This window comes from Rhinolophus sinicus, chromosome 16 (genome assembly GCF_057876585.1).
Source record: "Rhinolophus sinicus isolate RSI-liver-muscle chromosome 16, RSI-T2T, whole genome shotgun sequence".
Lineage (NCBI taxonomy): Eukaryota > Metazoa > Chordata > Mammalia > Chiroptera > Rhinolophidae > Rhinolophus > Rhinolophus sinicus.
In genome coordinates, this window is record NC_142516.1 from 52,090,182 (window position 1) to 52,113,656 (window position 23,475).

Sequence of the window (23,475 nt, forward strand, 5' to 3'; positions counted from 1 at the left end):
AGAGCCAGGATTGGAAACTGTCAGGCAGCAAACCCCATCTTCTTTCAATTACCCCATGCTACCTCTTCGAGGCGTGGGGCTTGTGTATCAACTAGTCAGCTTGTTTCCTGTGCACTCATTCATTTCTATGCATATTCATTACTGTGCATTCATCTTGTCTATAGAACAAGTCCTTATCGACACAACCTACATCCTCAGTTCCTTTTCTTTTTTTTTGCTTCTACAATGCATAGTATGCCCATAACAGTGCTAGGCCTGGACTGGTGACTCAAGATTTCTGGGCTTACAAACACGAGGGCCCAGTGGCTGCAGAGTAAGATAATCCAGAGAGGCATTTGATAAAGAATGTACAATGACATGACCAGCACAGCCTCACCTCCCATTATCGAGATTGCCCACATGAAGAAGGGGGCTGGGAAGGTTCCAGGGTGTACAGTGCTACTGGTGGAATCACAAGAGCTCACATGTGTCCCAAGGAGACCAGAGGGTCTCCCAAGGCCCAGTTGCCTGAGCCTAAACAAGTTATCTCTTGAACCACAGACTGGTGCAATCTTCTCATTGCCTCATAGGGAGGTAGTATTAACCCTTCAATGACAGTATAATAAAAATGTAAGAGCTCACATTTATTGTGCACTTAACTACCTACCACTATTATGGCTAAACACTATCAAAGGTCTGACAATTAAGTTCACAAACTCATCCTAGAAAAAGTGCCCCATACCTCATTGCTGAATATCACTATGGTCATCTTCAAAGTACTCCCCTTGGGAAGCTATGCACTGACACCAGTGCCTAGTCCACCCTTCAAAGCAGTTTTTGGAACTCTTTTTCCGAAATGGCCATCAGAGCTGTCATTGTATTACCCTTGATGTCCTGAATGTCATGAAAATGTCTTCCTTTCAATATTTCCTTTATCTTCAGATAAAGAAAGAAGTCACTGGGAGCAGATCAGGTGAGTAGGGAGGGTGTTCCAATACAGTTATTTGTTTACTGGCTGAAAACTCCCTCACAGACAGTGCTGTGTAAGCTGGTGCATTGTCGTGATGCAAGAGCCAGAGCCATGAATTGTTGGCAAAAAGTTCAGGTTGTCCAACTTTTTCATGCAGTCTTTTCAGCACTTCCAAATAGTAAACTTGGTTAACTGTTTGTCCAGTACAAGTTCATAATGAATAATCCCTCTGATATCAAAAAAGGTTAGCAACAATCTATCGAAGGACACTTTGGTTGTTTCCATGTCTTGGCCACCGTAAATAAAGCTGCAATGAACACAGGAGCACATACATCTTTACGGATAAATGTTTTCAGATTTTTTTGGGTCGATACCTAGGAGAGGGACTGCTGGGTCATATGTTTTCAGATTTTTTTGGGTAGATACCTAGGAGAGGGACTGCTGGGTAATTCTATACATGATTGGATGAAGAAGATGTGGTATATATACATAATTCTGCCATAAGAAAAGATGAAATAATGCCATTAGTGGACAACATGGATGGATCTTGAGATTATTGTACTAAACAAAATAAATCAGGTAGGAAAAGTCGAGAACCATATGATTTCACTGATATGTGGGACATAAAACTGAAAACAACAAAGGAACAAGACAGACAAATGAAGAAACAAAAACTCATAAACACAGACAATAGTTTAGTAGTTACCAGAGGGTATGGGGGAGGGGGTGGTAGATGAGGGTAAGGGGGATCAAATATATGGTGATGGAAAGAGAACTGACTCTGGGTGGTGAACACACAATGTGATATATAGATGATGTATTATAGAATTGTACACCTGAAACCTGTATAATTTTATTAACAATTGTCACCCCAATAAATTTTAACTTTTTTAAAAAAATGGTTAGCAACATTGTTGCAACAAGTTTGAGAATGTAATTGTCAGACCTCATACATATATTACTTCAATTAACCTTCACAATAACCCTATAAGGGAAATACCATTTTACAGATGAGAAAACTAAGGTACACGGAGATTAAGCAATTTACCCTTGGTCACAGTCATTGAGTGACAAAACTGGGATTGAACCCAGACAATCAGAGTCCATATTTAGCCATTATCCATGCAGCTGCTTAATTGATATTCAAATCCCTGATCCATTTTACATAGAGAGAAGGGGGTCCCTATCAGTAAGGAATCTACATTGTGTAACACATTCTTGTTCACCTCATATAACCTCCACTCCTGGCAATGATTTACAGACAGTAAGGAGGAATGTGTTTTCTTTTTCACAACAGCACCAATAGTTCAGAGCTAAAATTTACAGGCTCTGTCTTGTCCAATGTGCCTAGCAATGGGATGATGATGGTGGTGGTTAGGTCGATAAATGGATTTAACAATAGGATTTTTCTAGAATCATTGCACTAAAGAAAAAATTAAATTAACTAAAAGTTAAGAATTAAAAAAATACTATTCTTTCTGCTTACCTTATAAATTCAGTCTTCACCTAACAAGAAAACAGATTATAAAAAAAGAAAAGAAAAATTCTTGACCTCGGCAGGAAAAAAAGGGGATGGGGGAACGTTGTTAGGGTATCAAGTGATTAAAATAAAACAAAATATGGAAATACAAAGAAAAAGTCACATTTTAGTGGAAGAAATACATCAAATTCTTGGTGAATTAATGAGGTAAGAGAAAATAAATGAAATAAATGATTTGCCTGACCTGTACGTAAAATTCATTCTCCTGTCCTACAATATGAATGAAAAGAAATTGGAAATTGGGCTGAAATAAACATGCAAGAATGAGCATTGAGCAGTGACAAAGAGTGCAAACACTGAAGTCCAACAGGCCAGCATGCGAATCCTTGCTCCATCGCTCACCAGCTATGTGACTCTGAGTACATTTCTTAAACTCCCTATGCCAACTTCCCCATCCATAAAATGGGGAAAAGAATAGTAGCCACCTTGCAAGGTTAAGGAGAACTGAACAAGATAATCCACGTAACGAACTCAGGACAGTGGCCGGCACCTAGTGAGCACGCAATGAATGTTGGCTATCATTAAAACTTCAGCAATCGGTTTTATTATTGCTTTATGGGACATTTGAGAGAAACCGAGCTCCTCTATCTTTTTATAAATGGTTTAAAATATATTTCATTAACTTCATTGAAAGAATTGATACTTTACCTCTAACGCATGATGGTCTTTCCCCACAGCATTAAAGGCCCTAATGATTACCTGCATTTATGAATAACTATAAACCCAAGTTCCTGTGGGGGCTTCTTCCTACTTACGCCCATACAGTTAAACAGAGACAACATTTGGAAAAAATATAAAATGGTGTGTTTCTCCTTGTCTTGAAACTTAGCTGGATGCCAGCCCAATGTTTATAGATGGCTTTTCTTTAATTAAAAAAGTCAGGCAAACCGAAGTTAATATAAAGTATATTCCCCACCTGATTCTCACCAGTTTTATCCCCTTTTAGCTTCTAAAGAGTAACAACTCAATAACTCAAAATAATAAAGGCAAGCATCTCACGAGTACGATGGATACAAGTGATACACAAAGAATATCTCTAAGAAAAAAAAAATGGTGTCAGTGATTTTCACCAAACCCCCAAAGATAAAGGAGGGCTTAAAGTTTTGGTGATTACGACAATTTTGGATGAATGTTTGCTGTTTGAAGTATTAGAGCTAGAAGTTCTGCCACCATAAATGTCATAGAGACAGAGGATCTGCGTATTATATATTCTACACAGTACGCCCAACAAAACAGAGACAATAACATTTTATTAAATTATAAAAATAGTGATTCAGTAACAGCAGTTGAGTATTCAATGGATATTTTATAATTCACAAACATGTGGCCCTTAAAATGGAGGCCATCCAAGTGACATAAGTCAAGAAAATTGTCAGAGTTGCTGCAGAGTCAGAAATCATCACAGATAGCATCAAAGTGAATATTTTGAATTTGGGTTCAGATTATTCCCCCCAAACAGTTAGATTATCAACTGAATAATTGCTGTGTCTTTTAAGATCCTTCAATAGTGTCAGTCTGTGAACTTCTGTCAGTTTCCCCTCCGTTTAGTGGAGATCATATTATCTGCCTTGGCTGGCTTGAGAATTGTTATGAGAAAAATAAGATACCATATGAAAAACTGAAAGTGCAAGATAAATGAGAGGTAGCATTATTATTATTACTGCTCTATTTTACTGTTATTATTACTAAAACAACAGCTATGATTAACAAAACTGATATTAAATCTTTCAGTTAATCTGCATTAAGAGGATATTTTTTAAAAGCATCCTTTTTATAACTACGGGACACTGTGGATACGGCAATGATTTAGCCAAATAAGGTAAGACTCCCACCTCTCAGATCAATAATGGGAATTAGTATAATTTGGTATTTTGAGTGGGGCTTCCAAACATGACTGCAAAACAGAGTAACAGGAATATGAACCAAGACGAAGTGATCTGCCCAAGAGCAAGCCCTATCAGGAATAAAATGTTCATGTCCCAAGAATTTCTCTCCCAACACAAAGCAAGCTGGGCATGATCACTTACTGGAAAACCTGCAGCCGTTTTCATGAGCACCTCCCTATACATCCCAGGGTGTGAGGGTGTCAGCTTGGGCTCAGGGAAAAGAAAATCCCGTGTGTTTTCTTCATAGTAGGCCAACTCTACCCACACTAGAGAGAAAGAAGAAAAGGCATAAGTAGATTTACATACTGAAATGATGTACCTACATCCCTGAGTTTAACAAAATAAAAGCTTAGACAGGTGATGGCATAGATGGCACACAGATAAACACACACATGTTGATTGCAGCACCTGTTATTCAAGAGACAGATGACTTCTACAAGTTTTTATCTCATGCATAATTTTTGAAAGCCCTCCCAAATCATAAAAGAAAAGAAACACTATCGAAAGGGTTACTCTACAAAGCAGAACAAAGAGGAAAATCTCTTTCCATCCATTCACCCACTCATCTGGCAATCCATCAATCCATCCATCCATCCATCCATCCATCCCTTCTTTCCTTCAACAAATGTTTTCTAAGGACATACCGTGGGCCAGGTCCTAGGGATAGAACAGGAACAAGGCAGATAGTGCCCTGTTCACACAAAGGTCACAGTGAAGACTAGGGATCAGTGTGTTCTGTAATGTAGGGATGTCAGTGTCCCAATGGCCCAGAGAATGTGAGCCAAAGGTGCTAAAGTGTCCTGCAATGCTCAAGTTACTCCTACACAACTTTCTAACACCTTCCCAGATAGTCTTCCAGCGAGAAACCATTTTATAACTATCTGAGCCTAGAATCTAACTGTTACATATAAACACAAAGCACTTTTTTGCACAATTTTAAAATACACTAAATTTTCACGAACATGGGTACCACATTAATTGAGGGAAAACTGTACTTTGCTTTTTTGGATCTTTACTGAGACCCTTTTGGCATTTTGAAAATCATGTCACATCTGAATACTTCATTATGCTCAACATTTACATATTGATATCATTTTCCTTTTATTTCTCCTTTATATTACAGTAGAATTACTGTGATTTGTGTAAGTTGGTTCTATTAACTACGATGAATATTTTTTCAGTATGGTAGAAGGTATGCTACAAAATACCCATTACTAAAAGATCTTGGCCTAACAGGATGGAGAATCACTGAGCTACAGCACGGAGAAGCTGCCATCTATCTGAGCCCTCATTCTCTGCATGGCAGTTGCTACCCAAGTGGTTTGGACTGAGCGTGGTCCCTGTACAGGGCACTGCCAAAAAAGTAACATAGTGGATGAGGTTAACTTTACCGTTTGGTGACTGCTATTTTATTTGTGAGAATTCTGATGAGGGTATATTTTTGGTACATCAACTGGAGAGAATAACTGACCTTATATCATATCATATAATGGATTAATTTCTTCCTATTTAATCCACCTACTATGAATGTTTGGGTTCTAATAAGGATAAAAATGTAAAAAGAATGTATTCCATATTTTTCATCATAATATCATTTCTTTCTACTCTTCCCCTCTCAGACATTCTCTAGACACAGTAAACTAATGATGTATCATTCTCTTCTCTGCTGTGTACGTCCTCAGCTTAGGCTATTCCTTCCCAAATATCCTTTCTTCCTTCCCATCCTGTTGAGATCTTATTAATCTTTCAAGTTTCACCTCAAAATGTCTTATAGTATATCCAACATAATAGGTCCAAAATAGAATTCTTGATTTTTTCCCCCATAAGTAACCTCTCCCCTACATGCCCATCAGAGACACCAGTACCAGTTGCCCAAGCCAAAAATCTAGGATTTATCCTTGATTCCACTCTTTCACTCCTTACCTCAATCCATTAGCAAGTCCTCTTGACTCTATCTCCAGAATAAATCTAAAAACTCCCCTCTTCTCCATCTTTACAGCTACCACCTGCTCTCAGCCAGCACCACCTCGCTCTTGGACTGCTACTATGACCTCCTAGGTGGTCACCCTGCTTCCATTCTTCCCTCACTCAAATCTATTCTCCACACACTGTGATGCTATAAATACAACAGATTGTGCCTTTCACCTGCTCTCTATGATGGGCATGACCTCCCCACTTTTGTTGGCCAGAGAGACTTCTTCCATTCAGAGGTCTCAGAAGTGCAGCCTGAAAATGGGAACTGATATGACAACTTCCTCACCCATTACTAGCAGCAAAATACAACTTTCTACTAAACCCTACAATACAGTGCTTAAGAACTCAGGTTCCAGGTTCAGACGTCAGACAGAGCTGGGTTCAAATCCCTGCTTCACCAATTTACCAGCTATGTGACTTGGAGCAAATTACGTAAATGCCTTAACTTCAGCTCCCTCTTCAGGAAAATGTAAAACTCATAATAGTACCTGCCCCTTAGGACTCTTGTGAGGACAGATGACAAACCCATGTGAAGTGCACAGCACAGTACCTAACACGACCTGCCATCACCATGATTGCTCCATGATACCAGCCCAGCAGTGGTCCCAGCACTACTCTGGTCTCTATGAATATCATGTGTTTTCAGTCATATGTTCCTTGTGGGAACAAACCCCTTGGCATGGTATGGTGCTCTGCACACTGAGATTTCCCTTTTTCTTTTCATATGTTTTTAGCCAGTTCAGCTATCCAAAAATGATACCCACCAAATTACTATTCTTGTATTTAGGAGGAATTTAAGATGCAAATAAGAGCTCAGAGAACTGAAGGCAGGCTCATCCACCCTCTTGGGAATCACAGGGAGAAAAAGAGACAAACAGCATTAGAAAAATAGAAAACTGTGAAACTTCTCAATTCTGTCTCTCTGGTTTGGTCATTTTCTAGAGATCCAAAGTGCCGCCCCATCTGAAAAGGGGATGTTACAACAAGAGCCTAGCTTATAACTAATAAATAAACATAAACACAGACTGAGCAATTCTCATAAGCCAAGTGAAATGTCTGAAAGAACTCCATGTTCTTAATAGGCTAATGCACACACAGGGACATCACCAATGCCATTAATGAACAATTCCCACCCCCACCCCCCCCAAGGAAACAATGAGCCTACAGATAATAATTTTAATAACAATATTGGATCGAGAAATAACTAACATTTATAGAGCATATCGGAATGGACAGCTTGCTTCCCAATATAGAGTCTCATTTGACTCCCTCTTTGTCAACAAGGAAACTGAGGCTCTAAGAGTTGAAGACATTTGTCATGATGCCACACAGCAAAGTAGGAATTCAAAACCAGATCATCTGAGGCAGAAGTTTTCCTTGCTGATGTCTCGTAAACATCACAACGAAGTATAAAATCAAGCTCTGATTGAGGGAATGGGTGCCTACTAAAATAGCATTTTTACAGCTGGACTGAATATACACGGCATATACCAAAGTAGAGGTTTGCATTTACAAGGTCAGTAAAAAGAAAACATCAAGCTCACTGTCAACCAGGATTATGCTGCCCCCCTGTGTCCATTTGCTTTCTCCCATCTTTGTTAACTGAAAAATCTGAGGAATCTATTGCTTCTCAACCAAATAATTGGACACCTTCATTCTTTAGCAGTGAAGCTGCTTCTGAGGTGCTTATATCATTAATTTAACCATCATAACATGTCTTTTGACTATAATAATGGTGTTTAAAAGCGATGTGAAAAATATGAAACAATAAATATACATACAGCAAAATGAAAAGGTAACAATTCAGCAAGTAAATAACTGGACCCTGAGAATCTAAATGTGTCCCATGTTATCACACAGTGCAGTCCACATGAGACTTTAAGGAAATTGTTTTTACTTAATTATCTAGTATCAGGACTAACAAATTAGGAGGGTTCACCACTGCGACTCTATGAGCGGTGCCAACTGTGCGATACCAGGAAATGGCACATAAACATATGTGGGGCATATATACCTTTAATAAACATATGTTGGACAAATTAATGAATCAATCTATAACGCATCTGAAACTGAGTGAAATTGTTATTTTGAGCAATTCAAATTTAATTACAATCTGAAACTGAAGGACTGCAGACAAAAGGAAAGCAAGTATACAATAAAGCCTCCATTTTGTATCTGATTAACTTTTGAGTTATAACCAGGACCATAGTATTGGCAGCTTCAATATTCTCAGGACCACATACACCCAGCTTCAATATTCTCTAATCACCAGTCAAGATGGCAGAGGAGGCAAATGCTGTGCTTGTATCCTCTTATGACCCCATCAAAATTACAATTAAACTACAGAACAACTACCATTGAGAAGCACCTGAAGTCTAGCTGAACTGAAGTCCTACAACAAAGGTCATACAGAAGAAGCCACTTCAAGGCTGGTAGGAGGGGTAGAGATGCAGAACAAACTGGTTCCACACTCCTGTGACTCTTAAAAATCAGGAGGGATAGCTTGGCTGTGGAGGTCCCCCCAGGAGGAGTACGAATTCCCAGCCCCACACCAGGCTCTCTAATCCAGGGTTCCAGTGATGAAGAGAAGTCCCCATAACTTCTGGCTGTAAAAACCAGCAGTTTGTCGCTGGGTGAGACAGAGAGAGGCTAGAGTCCCAGGCATTCCTCTTAAAGGGCCCACACATGGACTTACTCACTAACAGACTCACTCACTCTGAGCTTCAGCACTGGGAAAGCAGCTCCAAAGGTGCCAAGGACTTACAGGGAGGAACTGAATTGTCTGGCTCCAAGACGAGGGCTGGAGGGGTGGCTTTCTCCCAGACAGAAGTGCTGGCAGAAGCCATTGTTTCTTTATTGAGCCCTCCACACTTAGGCAGGCAGACGTAGGCAGCCCTCCACATATGCAGACTTAGGCAGGCACCATGTCTGAGTCTCCATCAACCTGGCTAACACCATGCACCCTGCCCTGGTGATTCCGAGACTCCAATCCACCCAACTTGCAGGCCCACCAAAGCCCCTTCCAGGGGCTTTTCCATACAAATGTCCAATCATCGCTCATGCTGTGGACTTTCCCAAAGTCTCTCAAAGGTTCACAATTCCTAAAAAGCAGCACCTGGCCTCTGTATGACTCGTACTTCTCACTAAGCATCCTCAAGCATGGCACTAGCAGCAACCAGCCTCAGTTTGCAGCATAGCCTCTCCCAGGCACCTGAAAGGCCAGCTCAAGGGGCAACCATCTGTAGGTCACTTTGTGACTCATACCAAGTGGCCTCAGGCAGGGGCAAAGGCAGTAGGTGACCTTGGTCTACAACAGAGCCCCTCCAGAGAGGCCCAAGAACCAATACAGCTGGTGGCCACCTTAAGACTACACCAGAGCACCACCCAACCATCGCCACCAAAGACACATCCAAAGGGCAGACTGGGCAGGCACCAGAGTCCTGCTAAAGTAAATCCTGCCCTGTAAGGTCAGCCTCTGCACATCAGCTCCTCCACTGTAGTTACTGCCAGTCTTCAAAATCAATCAGCCTGATAGTCAATCCCTCCCAAGGACATGCAAATAGCAACCAAGGCTCGACTTCAATAGGAGGGCACATGCAACTCACACAAGGGACACACCTGGAGCACCAGTGAGACTGCACCACTGGGCCCCAATGGACACTTACCAAATAATGCCACTCTACTAAGACCAGGAGACACAGCAGCTCTACCTAATACATAGCTAATACATAGAAACAAACACAGGTAGGCAGGCAAAATGAAGAGATAAAGAAACATATTCCAAATCAAAGAACAGAACAAAGCTCCAGAAAAAGAAATAAACAAAATGGAGACAAGCAATCTATCAGATTTAGAGTTTCAAACACTGCTTATAAGGTTGCTCAATGATCTCAGAGAGAACTTCAACAAAGAGACAGGAAACATAAATAAGAACCAGTCAGAAATGAAGAATACTATAACTGAAATAAACAATACCTTAAAGGGAATCAATAGCATATTAGATGAAGCAGAGAATCGAATCAGCGATTTGGAAGATAAGGTAGCAGAAAACACCCAAACAGAACAACAAAAAGAAAAGAATTAAAAAAAAAAAAAACAGAAAGAAAGAAAAGAATTCAAAAAATTTAGGATAGTTTAAGATACTTCTGGGACAACATCAAGCATACTAACATTTGCATTATAGGGGTACCAGAAGGAGAACAGAGAGAACAAAGAATTGAAAACCTATTTGAAGAAATAATGACGGAAAACTTCCCTAACCTGGTGAAGGAAATAGACATACAAGCCCAGAAAGTGCAGAGAGTCCCAAATAAGGTGAACCCAAACAGGCACACACCAAGATACATCATAGTAAAAATGCCAAAGGTTAAAGATAGACAGAGAATCTCAAAAGCAGCAAGAGAAAAGCAGTTAGCTACCTGCAAAGGAGCTCTCATAAGACTGGTCAGCTGATTTCTCACCAGAAAGTTTGCAGGCCACAAGGTATTGGCAGGAAATATTCAAAGTGATGAAAAGTGAGGACCTACAACCAAGAACACTCTACCAGCAAAGCTATCATTTAGAATAAAAAACAGATAAAGGCCTTCCCAAACAAGAAAAAGCTAAAGGAGTTCATCAATGCCAAACCAGTATTACAAGAAATGTTAGAGGGAATTCTTTAAGATAAAGGGGAAAAAAAGATTTAAAAAAATATGAGTAATATTTGGCAATAACCATGTATCTATTAACAATTACTTTCAATGTAAGTGGATTAAATGTTCCAATCAAAAGACAGGGTAGCTGAATGAATAAGAAAACCAGATCCTTATATATGCTGCCTATAAGAGACTCACTTCAGATCTAAAGACACACACAGTAAAGAGATGAAAGTAAAGGAATGGAAAAAGATATTTCGTGAAAATGAAAACAAAACAACAAAATAAAAAATCTGAAGTAGCAATACTTATACCAGACAAAACAGACTTTAAAACAAAGGCCATAACAAGAGACAAAGAAGGACCTAGTAATCCCACTTCAGGGTATTTATCTGAAGAAACCCAAAAGGCTACTTTGAAGGGACATATGTACACTGCAGCATTGTTTACAATAGCCAAGATGTGGAGGCAGCCTGGATGTCCGTCGATGGATGAATGAATAAAGAGGAGGTGGTACATATATACGATGGAATATTCCTCGGCCATGGAAGGGAATGGGTTCTTGCCAACTGTGGCAGCATGGATGGATCTGGAGGGTATTGTGCTGAGTGGAGTGTGTCAGACAGAGAGAGACAGATGCAATGTGATTTTGCTTATATGTAAAATCTAAAGAACAAAATAAATGAACAAACAAAACAGAAACAAACTCATACAGAGAACATTTTGATGGTTGCCAGATGGGAGGGGGATCAGGGATGGGTGAAAAAGGAGATGGGATTAAAAAGTATGAATTGGTTGTTACAAAGTAGTCATCGGGATGTAGGGTATAGCATAAGGAATATAATCAATAATATTGTAATAACTATGTATGGTATCAGATGGGTACTAGATTTATTGGGGTGATAGATGGTAGGGGGGTTGGGGTGGCAGGGTGAAAAAGGTAAAGGCATTAAGAAGCATAAATTGGGAGTTACAAAACAGTCATGGGGATGTAAAGTAAAGCACAGGGAATATAGTCAATAATATTGTGATAGCGTGGTATGGTCTCAGATGATTGCTGGATTTATGGTGATCACTTCTTTAGGTATATAAATGTTGAATAACTATGGTGTACACCTCAAACTAATATAATAATGCATGTTAACTATAGTTTAATAAAAATCTTTAAAAAAAAAACAGAATCACTGTTAATATTTGAACACTGAGATGATAATGGAATCAAAAGAGCTCTGCTATAAAGGAATAGATTTATAATAAGAGATGGTGCCAAACAGTCTTGATAGGGTTTTCAATAGAATTAAAAACTCAGTGGGGCTGCCGGACAGCTCAGTTGGTTAGAGCACGAGCGCTGAACAATAGGGTTGCTGGGTTCGAGTCCCACATGGGCCAGTGAGCTATGCCCTCCAAAACTAGGTTGAAGACAACGAGCTACAGCTGAGCTGCCAGACGGGTGGCTGGATGGCTCAGTTGGTTAGAGCGCGAGCTCTCAACAACAAGGTTGCCAGTTCAATTCCCACATGGGATGGTGGGTTGCACCCCCTGCAATTAAAGATTGAAAACAACGACTGGACTTGGAGCTGTGCTTCACCCTCCACAACTAGACTGAAGGACAATGACTTGACTTGGAGCTGATGGGCTCTGGAAAAACACACTGTTCCCCAATATTCCCCAATAAAAAAATAAAAATAAAATACCTTAGTGAGCACAATGAATGTACCTTAACACATATTTACATTTTTGTAATGCACTTAATACAGTATCACAATAAATCTTATTTCCCCAAAAACAAAACAAAATATTAATCATCGTAGTTTAAAACTATTCTTGATACTTTCTCACAGGTGGATTTCTGATTGTGTGAAAAACATATGGCAGTCTAAGATACAATAAATTCTAAAAAGCAAATTGCAGAATATGTATATTCAACCAAAACATAATGCTAAATATACATATACTAAATACTAGATATATTTAGTATATACGTATGTGTGCACATATGAGTGTATGTACGTATGTATGTATGTATTTTAGGGTTGGTTGAATATACTAAATACATTATATATAACAAATACATCTTAAAAGGTCTAAAAAGATACTCAACAAATTATTAATAACAATGTCAAGGGTTGTTGATGAATGTGTTTTTGGCTTTATTTTATAAAATTTTGTGTTAATTAAAAATTTTATAGTGAGAATATTTAGGTATTGGATAATAATTTTAATTCATGTAAAATTAAATACAACCAAAATGGGCCTGCTTCCATTTTACTAGTATACTAAAATATAACTTGCCCATTAGCAGTAATTTATGTTTAAACATAAAATTGGGTCAAATAAGAAAAAAAAAAAAAAAAAACTTATGGGAAAAAAACCTCAATGCCCTGATTTTAGCCTGTCACTTTTAGGCTGAAAAAAATTCAGTAAGAATGTCTGGAAAGCAGGTAGGAGACACCTCTGATCTTCCATCTGTTATGCCTACCTAAGAAAGTAATGACATACACAAGAGTGTCTGTCCCTAGATCCATGGACAATGGGGTTCTTATCTGTTTTCAGAGCCTGTTTCTGCCAATGCATCGAGAGACAGAAGAAAGAACATAAGTCCCGGGTCCACTCCACTGGGGCCTTGTCATGCTCCAGGGACAGCCACAGTGGACCAGGCTATGATACTCATACAAGCCTCTACAGCCACCGCTGCTTTAGCTGAGACATCTGCCAGGCTCACTATCCCTCTCCTATGCTTTCTTAAGAAAAAGAAAAGTTCACACAATAAAATATCAAAATAGGAGACATATGTCTCAATCATAACTGATGGGAAACATTGGTAAAAATATCCAGAATTATACCAAAATGCAATTTTAACATCCAGACATCACTCCACATGCAATCAAAGGACACTGACAGTCATATGATACAGAAGAAAAGGAAGAAAACAAATCATAACGTGGGAGAATGGAAAATTGTAAGAATTTAAAGTAGTCACAAGTGGTATCTAAAAAGAAAGGGCCATAAAGAATGTAAGATATATTTTAAAGAAATTATTACACATTTTGTAAACAAAATGAATCCAAATGATAACATCCAGCATTTAACTACAATATGCAGAACGGACAGGCTATACACTGCTGGATGCAGCCAAAGTAGTAGAAACCTGCTGTGGATCAGTTTACTCCCAGGTTACAAGACACAGATCAATCTTATACTTTCATTATGTGAAAATATACCAAGAAGAAAAAATAATTTTATAAAGATTTGAGACAAAGAAAGTCTATGCTCAACAATGTCAATTTAAGGATACTTATAACACTATGGAAAAATACATAGCTATTGAAAATGACAAAGAAATTCTACTCCAGGACCCACGGGAGCTGACTGGGCTGTGGAGACCTCTGAAGTTTACTGCTACCAGGAGGTGAGCACCTAATCTTTGAACTTAATTGAACGAACTAGTTATTAAACAAGAATGGGAAAATCCATTAACATTACCCACAGAAACATGGATTCCAACATCATCCAGAATGAATTCACCTGCTTTATATGCAAGACTTATTGCATAGACCCTGTCACCGTAGGCTGTGGGCATGGCTTTTGTTTGCCTTGTTTCTGTATCTCCTGGGAGGAAGTCCCACATCTTCCTCGCTGCCCTGCATGCAGAGAAACATCACCTCAAATGAACTTTAAAACCAACATTGTTTTGAAGCCATGGGCAGTCCTTGCCAGATGGGCAAGACACTATCCCCTACCAAGCTGAGCAGAACAGACATGTGAGGTACACGTGCAGACAAAGAACTTCTTCTGTGAGGTTATCCAGGACCCGCTCTGTGTGCTCTGCCGGAAGTCTAAGGAGCACGTGGGTCACAGGCATTGCTCCACTGATTGGGTCACTGAGGAATACAGGCAAAGGCTCTTGGAGCAAGTGAGGTGCATGTGGAAAAAGACACAAGAAACATCAAAGAAATCTAAACAGAGAGACCAGCAAAATCAAAACGTGGGAGGATAATGTGATTCTACAGAAGACAATGATTCGTACTGAATATCAAAAGGTGAATCTAATGTTCTACACAGAAAAGAAATGTTACTTAGAGAGAATAGAAAAGGAAAGCAGATAGATTTTTCAACAACCAAAGGAAAGTAAAGACAGAATGTGTGTAAAGGAGACACACCTAAAAGGAGTATACGAGGAACTCATGGAAATGTGCCATAAGCCAGACACGGAACTGCTGCAGCATTTTGAAAACCTATCGAAAAGGAGAGAGTCAGTGCAGCTGCGCATGCTGCAACCTGTGGCCCCACACGCAGCTCAGTTCCTGCCCCTTTGCTGGACGGATAGACAGGCTCAGCCGACTCCGAGGGCAGATTTCCTTGGACCATGAAAGAGTCACTGGTCACATCCCCGTTTGAAGACCTGAGGAGTCTGCTCTTTAGTCCCGATCCTCCTGATGTGGCCAAGACCCCAACAAGACATTTTCTTGCCTGGGAAGACCAGACATTCCTCTCTGGCCAACATTACCAAGAGGTGGATGTGGCGAGCTGTTGCAACTGGGTCACTGGATTTTGTAATGAGGGAGGGATGACGTGGTACTTGGCGCAGGGGGGAATGCTGCTACTTTTGTGTGTCAAAGAGTATGATCGGTGCAGTCTCTTTACCTCCTCCCCATTGTTACCTCACTATGTAGAATGGCCTGTAGGCCATGTGGGGGTGTTCCTGGATTATGAAAGTGGTGTCATGAGCTTTGTGACTGAGGCCGATAGTTCCCTCATTTGTAGTTTGCTCTCATATTCCTTCTCTTCTCCTCTCAGACCTTTTCTTTACTCTGAACACCCACAGTAAGGGACAGGTCAGGAACCTAACCCACCACACATGTCGGGAATATCAATACCCAAGATAGCTAACTTAATGCCTTCCTTATTTTCTTTAACTTCATCTTTCTTGATGAAAGAGATTGACAATTTTTTAAAGGGTTGATAATGTTAAGGGTACAAATTTGTTTCACTTTTCTTTAAATAAAAACAATCTCACTGAGGGGGAAAAAAAGAAAAGAAAATGACAAAGAAGTAAACTACAGGTAACAATAGAAAATGACAAAGAAGTAAACTATAGGTAACAATGTAGAGTGAAAAACAAAAACCCAAATTATTATATACATACTGTTTATAGACCTACAAAAACATAAATAAATTAATGAAATTATTTATAGCTATTAAAAATAATGATGTGCCATTGTGACAATATGGATGGAGAAATTATTATGCTAAGCAAAATAAGGCAGGTAGAAAAAGTCGAGAACCATATGATTTCACTGATATGTGGGATACAAAACTGAAAACAACAAAGGAACAAGACAAACAAATAAACAAAAACTCATAGACACAGACAATAGTTTAGTGGTTACCAGAGGGTAAGGGGGCAGGGAGGTGGTAGATGAGAGTAAAAGGGATCCAAAATATGGTGATGGAAGGAGAACTGACTCTGGGTGGTGAACATACAATGTGATATATAGATGATGTATTACAGAACTGTACACCTGAAACCTATGTAACGTTACTAACCATTGCCAACCCAATAAACTTTAATTAAAAAAATAATAATAATGATGTGGAACTATGCTTTTAGAAATGACAACAGTGACCTAGAATGGGGGAAGCTAATAGTAGACGAAAATGTATGTGATACTATTTATATAAAAATTCCATATCTATGTGTTCTTCTAGCCACAGGAAAATATCAAGAAACATGTTCACCAAAATATAAATAAAGGCTTTCTCATCATTTGGGGATGCTTTTTACAACAAGGTAAAACTGTGAAGATACTTTCATTTACGGAAGGGAGGGGGCAAAAATGTATAATAGCAAAGATGGGAAGAGAATTAGAAATGTTTCTGAGTTTTAGATACATTCTCTCTCTGTCTCTCTCTGTCTTACACACACATACACACACGCGTGCGCACACACACACCTCTTAAAAATCACTAGATCATCAGCTACAAGTACACTGAAAGACTATGTATAAGAACTACTCTCATACCAGGTGGCAATTTCTACTCTCTCTCTCACTAGCTCAGGTCTTCAGCCATTCAAGACATACTGTGTTTCCCCAAAAATAAGACCTAGCCAGACAATCAGCTCTAATGCATCTTTTGGAGCAAAAATTAATATAAGACTCGGTCTTATTTTACTATAATATAAGACCAGGTCTTACATAATATAATATAATATAATATAATATAATATAATATAATATAATATAATATATAAGACTGGGTCTTATATTAATTTTTGCTCCAAAAGACACATTAGAGCTGATTGTCCGGCTAGCTCTTATTTTCGGGGAAACAGAATACTATAAAGCAAAAGCACCACAAAACAGTTTCCTCTTAAAAATCCATGATTCTAGCACAGGGGTCACAAAAGTTTTCTGTAAAAGGCGAGATAGTAAACATTTTAAGCTTTGAGTATGGTCACAACTACTCAACTCTGTCAATGAGGCATGAAAGCAACGACGCCTCATTGAACATGGCCCTGTTCCAATAAAACTTTACGGACAATAAAATTTGAATTTCATATAATTTTCACATCACTAAATATCCACATTTAAAATTTTTTTTTCCAACCACTGAAAAACATATGAACTGAAGACAGTTTGGCAATTCCTTAAAAACTTAAACACAGAGTTACCCAACAGTTCCACTCCTAGGTATATACACAAGAGAACTGAAAACATATACTCATCCAGCAACTTGTACATGAATGTTGATAGCAATATTATTCATAATATCCGAAAAGCAGGAGCAACCCCATGTCCATCAACTGATGAATGGATTAGCAAATGGTGGTATATCCATATAAATGAATATCATTCAACCATAGAAAGGAATGAAGTAGTGATACATGCTATAACGTGGATGAACCTCGAAACATACTAAGTGAAAGAAGCCAGACATAAAAGGCCACATATTGTCTGATTTCATTTATATTAAATATCCAGAAGAGGCAAATCAATAGAGACAGAAAGTAGATTAATGGTGGCTGTGGGGAAGACGGAATGAGGAGGGACTGCTAATGAGTATGGGGTCTCTTTCCAGGTAATAAAAATGTTCTGGAATTAAATAGTGGTCATAGTTGCACAGCTTTCTGAACATACTAAAGTAACAGAATTGTACACTTGAAAATGGTGAATTTTGGGATGAAATATATGTGATGGAAAGAGAACTGACTCTGGGTGGTGAACACACAATGTGATATATGTAGATGATATATTACAGAATTGTACACCTGAAATCTATGTAACTTTACTAACAATTGTCACCCCAATAAACTTTAATTTAAAAAAAAAGAAAATGGTGAATTTTATAGTATATGAATTAAATCTCAATTTTTTAAAGTGTAGAGATTTAGCTCATGAGCCATACAAAAACATAGTGCAGCTGGATTTGGCCTGGAGGCCAAAGTTTGCCAACTCTGTTCTAGCATCTAACAGACAATATGGCTTTGGGTTTTACACACACCCCCCACAAATGAGAACATAGTCAAAGGCAAAAATTTAAAAGAAGCTGAGTCGGCACTGAAAAAATTATATGATAATTAGATAAAGTTATAAAAAATGGAAAGTCAAAGAACCACCAAACCCATAAAGTTCCTCTTCTAAAAGTGGACAAAATTAACAGACTCGTGGGAGAAAAAAAGGGAGTTTATATAAAGCACAACTTTTAAATGCCAGTTTTCATTCTGTCGTGCCAAAATCCTTTTAGATGTAAAGTAAGCTAATTTAGAACTGCATTTAGTGGCACTTTACCTGGAGATACTAGCTGTATTAATTCCAACCTGGTTAGGAAGCCTAAAAAAGAAAACATGAGATTATAACACTTTAGAAAATTGCCAGAGATTTTCATTAATTGCTAAGTTTGAAACTGCCATAACATCTCCATTTACATTATTAATAATCAGTGCCATACCAACAATGACTCAGGTATTTCTACACCCAGTAAATGGAGGGCATGGAGTAACTGCACTATAAAAGTAGCACTTCATTCCCTGAAAAATACTGACAAAACCAATGCAATATTTTCTCTCTTAAAACTATCATCATGAATCACTTAGATAACAAACTTTTCATTTAAAAACTCGAAACACAGTTGCTATCCATTAACCTATAAAAGTTTCTCTTGCTTAAAATAGTATCATATGGCTATGTTAGACATAAAATTAACATTTTGTTTATATTTCCTGAGTTCGAAATATATTTAGAAGTAGTGAGCCCATGTATAATGTCTATAAGGACAAGAATAAAATTTAAATCTTAAAAGTAATTTAAAACATAAATGTGTAACAATAAAAAAAATCAAAGATAGTTCCCACAAAATGCTAAAAGGGAAAACAACTAAAAATAGACAATAGTGGTGATTATAGTTAATAATACTGTATTATATACAGCTGACCCTTGAACAACATAGGTTTGAATTGCATGGGTCTACTTATACACGGATTTTTTTCAGTCAGCCTTTGGTATCTAAGAGTTCTGCATCCACAGATTCAACCAACCATGGATGAAAAATAGTATTTTCACATTCCCAGCTGTGGTTTCCCAACCATAAGCACAGATCGAAAATACCATTTTCTACCCACACTTGGTTGTGTCCTCTAATGCAAAGGGGCAACTCTAGAGTCAAAAGTTATCCCAGATTTTTGACTCTGGGGGGATTGGTGACCCAACCCCAGTGTTATTCAAGGGTCAATTGTACTTGAAAGTTGCTAAGACAATAGATCTTAAATGTTCTCACCACAAAACAGAAATGGTAATCATGTGATGTGATGGAGGTGTTAGCTAACACCTATGGTGGTAATCATTTTACAATATACGAGTATAAGTGTATCAAATCAACATATTGTACACATTAAACTCACACAATGTTATACGTCAATTATATCTCAAAAAACTAGAAAAATACATAATAAAAGTAAAATTGTTCCTTTGTAGACTTATGAAAAACATATAAATGCCGAGGACAGAATTTTAAATACCAAGAAACTTAAAAGCTAAGACAGCCTATAATTTAGGTTTTCCAAGAGGGAGGAAGAAATTTATCCTTGCCAATCATCACCCCAATAGTAATGTTAAACAATTTGTCTCAGACTCTAAATTCCTTACATTCAATTAATTCCCACCACATCCCATGGTCACAGATTAGAAGACTTAATATTATTAAGATGGCAATACTCCCCAAGTTGATCGACAGGTTCAATGCAACCCCCAACATCCTGGCTCTTTGCAGAAACTGACAAGCTGGTCCTAAATTCATATGGAAAACCAAGGGAACCCACACAGCAAAAGTGGTCTCGAAAAAGAACTAAGTTGGAGAACTCACCCTTCCTGATTTCATAATTTACTACAAAGCTACAATAATCAAGATTGTGTGGTATTGTCATGATAGATATATGGATCAATGGAATAGAATTGAGAGCCCAAAAATAAACCCTCACATTTACAGGCAATTGATTTTCAACAGAGGTGCCAAGACTATTCAATGGCGGAAAAATACTCTTACCTTCAAATGGTGTTGAGATGAGTGGATATCCAGATGCAACAGAATAAATCTCTACCTCATGCTATTTACAAAAATCAACTCAATATGTATCATAGACCTAAATTTAAGACCTAAAACTATAAAACTCTTACAAGAAAACATAGACATAAATCTTGTGACTTGAATTAGACAATGGTTTCTTAGTTATAACATTAAAAGCACAAGTAACAAAAGAAAAACAAATAAAATAGAATTCATCAAAATTAAAAACTTTTGTATTCCAAAGAACACCATCGAAAAAGTAAAAAGATAATCCAAAGAATGGGAGAAAATATTTGTCAATCATACATCTGATATGGGACTTGTATGTATAATATATAAAGAACTTACAACTCAATAATAAAAAGACACCCAATTAAAATATAGGTAAAATAAAATATAGGCAAAAGCTGAATAGACATTTCTCCAAATAAGATATACAAATTGCCAATAACCAAATGGAAAAAAAAGTTCCATATCACTACTATCAGGGAAGTACAAATCAAAACCACAACAAGATACCACTTCATGCCCACAAGGATGGCTACCAATCAAAAAGACAGATGATAACAAGTGTTAGCCAGAATACGGAGAAATGGAACCATCATATATTGCTGGTGGAATGTAAAATAATGCAGCTGCTTTGGTAAACAGTCTGGGAGGTCCTCAAAAGATTAAAAAGAGTTAACCATATGACCCAGCAATTCCACTTCTAGGTATTATACCCAAGAAAATGAAAACATACGTCCATAAAAGAACTCGTACATAAATATTCATAGCACCAGTATTCATCATAGCCCCAAAGTGAAAACAATCCAAATGTCCATTAACTGATGAATGGATAAATGATATATGACATATCCTTACAATGGAACATTATTTGGCCATAAAAAGAAATTAAGTACTGACACATGTCACAGCAAGGATGCACCTTGAAAACATTTTGCTAAGTGAAAGAAGCCAATCACAAAGGACCACATTATTATATAATTCCACTTGTATGAAATATCCAGAATAAGCAAATCTAGAGATAGGAAGATTAGTTAGTAGTTGTCTAGGGATGGGACAGATGAGGAAGAATGGTATAGTGTTTCTTTCTGTGGAGATGAAAATGTTCTACAATTGATTATGGTGATAGTTCCACAACTCTGAATATACAAAAACCATTTAATTGTAAAATGTAAACAAACAGAATGGTATCATCCAGTATACCCCATCTATATCTAGAAAAGGGTTTGTAATTGAAACAAAAACATGATTCAAATTTTACAGACTCTCTTAAATATAATCATGGGTCAAACATGGAAGTATCACAACTTAGAAAATATAATAGAAGAATTTTATATCTGTGAATTACATACACACAATAATCTCTCTCTCTCTCTCTCTCTCTCTCTCTCTCTCTTTTTTTTTCCTTGAAGAGTACCTACTTTCTAAAATGTCTGCTACAACTCCAGGATCGATTGCATTTTCAAATAACTGCAGAAAAAAATGGGGAAAGCAAATTTTCAAAGTTTTACTAATATATATGTATAGAAACTGCAGATTATATTCTTCCAAATAATTAACACATATCAAATCCAACCATATATCTCAGGATTCAACAGCAATACCTTTAACAGGTATGTGGTTAAAAATTTAACAAATGACTATAGAATAAATGAATGAGGATTAACAAAACAATACCAAGTGCAAGGAAAAATCTGAGTTAGCTCAATCTACCACATCCTCAAAATGTCATCAAGTTGACCTAGCCCTACAGTTTGTTTCTAAAAGTACATCTGGCATCAACCTCAAAAAGTTTTGAGTACCTAGAAAAACAATCTGCATACGACAGATACTCATAAAATGTAGTTAACTGAATGAATGACTTCTCTTGCCAAGGAATTGGTTGTTCTAAAGAGGAGCATAAATAAAAACTCTATCCACGAGGTCAGACAATTATGTTCGTGAACTCATCCTAAAAAAAGTGCTACATACCTCATTGCTGAATATCACTATGGTCACCTTCGAAGTACTCCCCTTGGGAAGCTATATGCACAGATGACAGCACCTAGTCCACCCTTCAAAGCAATTTTGGAACTCTTTTTCTGGAATGGCCATCAGAGCTGTCGTTGTATTACCCTTGATGTCCTCAGTGTCATCAAAATGTCTTCCTTTATCTTCGGGTAAAGAAAAAAGTCATTGGGGGCCAGGTCAGGTGAGTAGGGAGGGTGTTCCAATACAGTTATTTGTTTACTGGCTAAAAACTCCCTCACAGACATATGCTGTGTGAGCTGGTGCATCGTCATGATGCAAGAGCCATGAATTGTTGGCAAAAAGTTCAGGTTGTTTAACTTTTCCACATAGCCTTTTCAGCATTTCCAAATAGTAAACCTGGTTAACTGCTTGTCCAGTTGGTACAAATTCATAATGAATAATCCCTCTGATATCAAAAAAGGTTAGCAACAGTGTTGCAACAAGTTCGCAAACTTAATTGTCCGACCTGGTGTGTGAAACACAAAAGAAAAGCTAAGTGCTAGTAGCTATACTTCCACAGAATTCAAAAATAACTAGAGACAGCCTCATAAGTTTTAACTGTATCAGGAAGCACAAGAAATACATTGTGATACCTATATAACCATTGTTAAATCTGCAAATTCTGTCCTTGAGATAAAAAGGGCCTGGAATAGGACTGAAATAAAATACTACATCCTTCTTCCTGAATTCTAGAACTCTGTAAAACACAAAAAAATTTCAGCACAGTTTGATTTCACACATTAAAGTTCTGATTTAAATGGTGTTTAAACTTAAGAATGGTTAAAATTTGCTCTTGACCCAAAGCCAGGTCTATTTTAACTACAAAAATGGAGACTGTCCCCTGTAATTTCTGTCTTACTGACTCAAATTTATCAAGCAAATGTGGGTGATTTTTTTCCCCTAAACTATTTCAGT

General features: G+C 37.8%; 1 protein-coding gene across 9 annotated transcripts in view; it reads right to left on the reverse strand.

The window, feature by feature from the left end:
* The window catches only part of SPATA6L (spermatogenesis associated 6 like), a 59,511-nt gene that overhangs the window by 23,709 nt on the left and 12,327 nt on the right, over window positions 1–23,475 (reverse strand). For 5 of the 9 annotated variants that reach the window (XM_074330470.2, XM_019729835.3, XM_019729847.3 and 2 more), the window contains 3 exons: window positions 21,972–22,020; window positions 18,774–18,815; window positions 4,517–4,641 (listed from right to left, as the gene is read on the reverse strand). The exons of 3 other annotated variants lie outside the window; for them this stretch is intronic. In XM_074330470.2, the coding sequence (XP_074186571.1) occupies window positions 4,517–4,641; window positions 18,774–18,815; window positions 21,972–22,020 (216 nt within the window). Of the gene's footprint in view, window positions 1–4,516; window positions 4,642–18,773; window positions 18,816–21,971; window positions 22,021–22,521; window positions 22,646–23,475 lie in introns of those variants that run through there. One more of the 9 variants, XM_074330474.2, reaches the window with a different exon arrangement.